General features: G+C 34.4%; 1 protein-coding gene across 1 annotated transcript; it reads right to left on the minus strand.

Annotated features, from left to right (window-relative positions):
- Window positions 1-221: 221 nt before the first annotated feature.
- Window positions 222-3074, minus strand: LOC124934000. The gene is made up of 3 exons (XM_047474453.1): window positions 2205-3074; window positions 1953-2121; window positions 222-813 (listed from the first exon to the last, which is right to left on the minus strand). Exons 1-3 carry the CDS (start codon window positions 2988-2990, stop codon window positions 359-361), a joined length of 1410 nt encoding a protein of 469 aa, XP_047330409.1. The 5' UTR covers window positions 2991-3074; the 3' UTR covers window positions 222-358.
- Between the last annotated feature and the right edge of the window lie 708 nt (window positions 3075-3782).

The raw sequence follows: 3782 nt of genomic DNA on the forward strand, positions 1-3782 counted from the left end.
ATCAAGATAAAAAGTGTTTCTAGTATTTGATTAAAGAGACCAAAATGAACTAAATCAAATTATTTTTTTACAAATGGGCAGTTAATAAAAAGATCAAACATTAACGAGCAAAAATAATATTTAAAAAAAAAAGAATGGGCAATTAGTAGGAGTTAAATGTCCATTTTTTTAAATTTGTTTTTTTACAAAAATAAAAAGATTAAGTTACCAAATAGGCTTAATTATCTAAATGCTTAAATTGAACTTATATCTGCATCCAAGTCCCAACCATATTCATTACATAAAACATTACTAACAAATCCATAACATAAACAATTACAATTACTACTGATTTCCCCAAAAGTAACAAGTTTTGTTTTCAGATTTCTAGACTCTCCACAAGAATCTTCTTCATTTCGCCAACCAACTTCTCCATTTGCTCTCGCGAGTGCAACGGTGAAGGGTAAACACAAGTACAATCCAAACATCCGTTTCTTATAGTGTCGAATATCGCAATTGAGGGCCCCACTCCATGAACAGAAGCGCAACCCATATAGTCCTTGAGAGCGATCCCCTCCTGCTTTTCATCGTCAAAGTTATCAAAAACTGGTTCCTCAAAAACCGAGACTATAGAGGTCCTAAGAGAGGATGAGGGAGTTAGGCCAGGGTTTTCGATGGCCTTGCACATTAGAAAGTTCACATCAGCCATGTCGGAGAAATGCTTTTCGTTCTTTTTCGAGTTTGCAAAGGAATTGTAGGTTCTCTTTGCTAGTTCCCATAGTCCTTCTCCTCCAGAGAGGTCATGGGAATTGAGGATGGCAGAATGGTAAAATCCTGCATTACTCAATCAATTAGAACTTTTGCTTGTTTTTCCTTTGTCAAAAAAAAATAAAAAACAATTTCAAATGCCAACCGATCTAGTATCTATTTTCTTATAACTAGGCCATATAGAGGATCGATTTTGGTTTAATTGAGTTTTTCTTGAGTTTTTAAAAATTTCTCTATCATATTTTACATCACTTTGATTCTAACCATCAAATGACTTAATTTATCAATAAAAATACTAAAATATCTTATTTTACTTTTATTAAATACAAAAGAAATTAGTAATTTGTTTTTGTGCCTCAAGTTTATTCCCAGGGTGACAATCATGATTCATGACACGTTTAATCAAAGTGTTCTTAGTGAGAATCGAACCTCAAATATATTATTTCATATGTAACATCTTTTACCACTTAAGCTACTCTTATGGATAAAGTTTTAGTGATTTATCTAAAATAAATCTCAAATAACACTTTTTTTCTATCAATCAATCAAAGAAATCCTAGAAAAACCCAGGATCAAACGACCTCCTAGAGTTACTCAAGTGATAACATCCTTAAATTAAGATACTAAGTCTTTGAAATGAAAGTTATGACAAAGGGATGGTACTATGTTTGAAGTGTTTTCAATTTAGGTGTTTTCATTAAGACTAAACTTAAGATCCCAAAATGGTAAGCTTTTAAGTACTTAAGATAATGGAGTCTTATTGCTCATTAGAGCGCAGGAACTCGTGTTCTAAAAAGGTCATGATGGGTTCGAGTCTTCACATCCGAAAACTCAATATTCTAAAGGTCATGGGTTTGAGTCTTCACACCCGAAAACTCATGTTCTAAAGGTCATGGGTTCGAGTCTTCACACCCAAAAACTAATGTTCTAAAGGTCATGGGTTCGAGTCTTCACACCCGAAAACTCATGTTCTAAAGGTCATGAATTTGAGTATACACACCCAAAAACTCATATTCTAAAAGTCATGGGCTCAAGTCTTCACACCCGAAAAAACTTAAGACAATCTTAATAAGAATGAATCCGTGACCTTCTTCTATTACCTAGAACTCTTGGGCAGATAAATTTGAGCATATACCCTAAATCTTAGGTCAAATCAAAACTCCAATAAATCATACTAGTAATGAAGGATTTGGAATGAATAGTACCTAGATGATTGTTACTGAGAACAGGCTGAAGAATTGATCTGCAATCGATTAGAGTGACAACCATATACTTCTCCCACTGGCCATTAGGAAGAGCTTTGAAAGAACGGGCTGCGATCAAAGCTGCAGCAGATAAAACTCCACACAATTCAATGCCTCTTGATTTACAACCCTAAAAACATCATTCATCACAATTAATCTCTCAAAATTAATCTCTCAAATCAGCAAAAACAAGATAGATCAATAGAAACTTACTTCAAGAATTCGACTGGTATGATCCTGATCCAATTTCAACCGCACAATTCGCGAAATTCTAGGCGAATCGATATCTTCAAAATCCATATTTGCTAACCTAAACGAATTAAGCGAATATCCAAGCATATTCACTCCCCTAGACCAAATAGGTTTATTCGCTTTCCCATTCGGAATATACTCTTCAATTCCCAAACCTATCTCACCATCTGAATCCAATTCCACCTTTTCTCTCTTCTCCCCCACCATCAAACTCAACAATTCCCTCAACAACGCCACCGCCGCCGCTCTATCACATGCAGAAGTATGCAATCTCATAACCATTACAATCGCACCATCATCAAGAGCGTACGAGCTAGCGAAGAACACATCAGTACCGGAATCCGATTCCGGAACCGTCATCGACCAATCGTTTCGAGTCATCTCGTGTTCGAGGATCAGATGCAAGGAAGATAAGGAACGCGATGGATCGGTTTCAGAAACCGTTCGGAGGATTTCAGCAGTCGATTGGAAATCGAAAGGTTGGATTTGAATATGAGGATTTGGAGGAATGATGTAGGAGAATGTGGTTGTGGATGTGTTGAAGTGAAGTTTGGCGCGAAGAATTGGATGCGAAATTTGGAGTTTGTGAAGAGCATTTTGGAGATTTGAAATGTTTGGTGGTTTGGAAAGGAGGATGCCGAGGACGGTGATACCTGTGCCGCCGGGAACTGCTCTGCACCAGCTGTTCTCTGTGCCGCCGACTGGACGGACCTTTGTTTCTGATTGAGGTTGATTCAGGTTAGACATTCCGGCGACCGGTGACCGGCGATTCTACTTTCTGATAGAGAGTAAAGCTTGAAGGTGGGAAGAGAGAGATGTGAACGATTACGTACAAATTCTTGTGAAGTACTTGTTTGGATTTGTCCTATTTATGCCTTGTTTGGTTATGGATTGTTATTTTAATAAAAAGACATTATAAGTAAAAATATATTTGGCCAAAATAACAAATTGGGGTCCGGGTCAATTAGATTTTGGGATCTCTTAATTTAAATTTCACAATTTGGGATTCTTTATTGAAGAGGGTCAATTGTAATTTCATATATATTTTCCGAACTTCACAATTTAGACTCTTTAATCGAGTAAATGTAATTTGAAATATTTTATTTCTTTTTTAACCTCACAATTTAAGATTCTATATTGTCAAATTTGTTAAAAAATGAGTTTTTGTCCTAACTCTTAACATATACAGATGTCCCGATAAAAAAAAATGTATTACATAATATTTATAATTAAAAAATTAATAATAACACGTAATTTTAAATGTCACATTTTTTTTATAACAAATGTCAAATTATTTTAAAAAATTTAAAAAAAAATCATAAATTAATTGCCCTCCTAGACTAACTCTCCTCCTTTTATACTCATAATGAATTGAAGTTTAGTTGGCTTATAAGGCATCTAAAATTGTTTGTCACTATTAATTTTTTAATTATAAAGAATTTGGTATAAACCTGACAATGCATAACCTTAAATTATAAAATTTAAAAAAAGATGTCTCAAATTGTAATTATCTTTCAATTCAAAAATCAAATAACAATT

Source organism: Impatiens glandulifera, chromosome 4 (assembly GCF_907164915.1).
Source record: "Impatiens glandulifera chromosome 4, dImpGla2.1, whole genome shotgun sequence".
In the NCBI taxonomy this organism is placed as follows: Eukaryota; Viridiplantae; Streptophyta; class Magnoliopsida; order Ericales; family Balsaminaceae; genus Impatiens; species Impatiens glandulifera.

Excerpts from the sequence above, each read along its gene's own strand:
- LOC124934000 (XM_047474453.1), bottom strand. The coding sequence starts at position 2,990 with ATGTCTAACCTGAATCAACCTCAATCAGAAACAAAGGTCCGTCCAGTC. Across the intron at positions 2,122-2,204 it reads ATACCAGTCGAATTCTTGAA|GGTTGTAAATCAAGAGGCAT; the intron begins GTAAGTTTCTAT and ends TGATGTTTTTAG. Across the intron at positions 814-1,952 it reads TCTCAGTAACAATCATCTAG|GATTTTACCATTCTGCCATC; the intron begins GTACTATTCATT and ends TGAGTAATGCAG.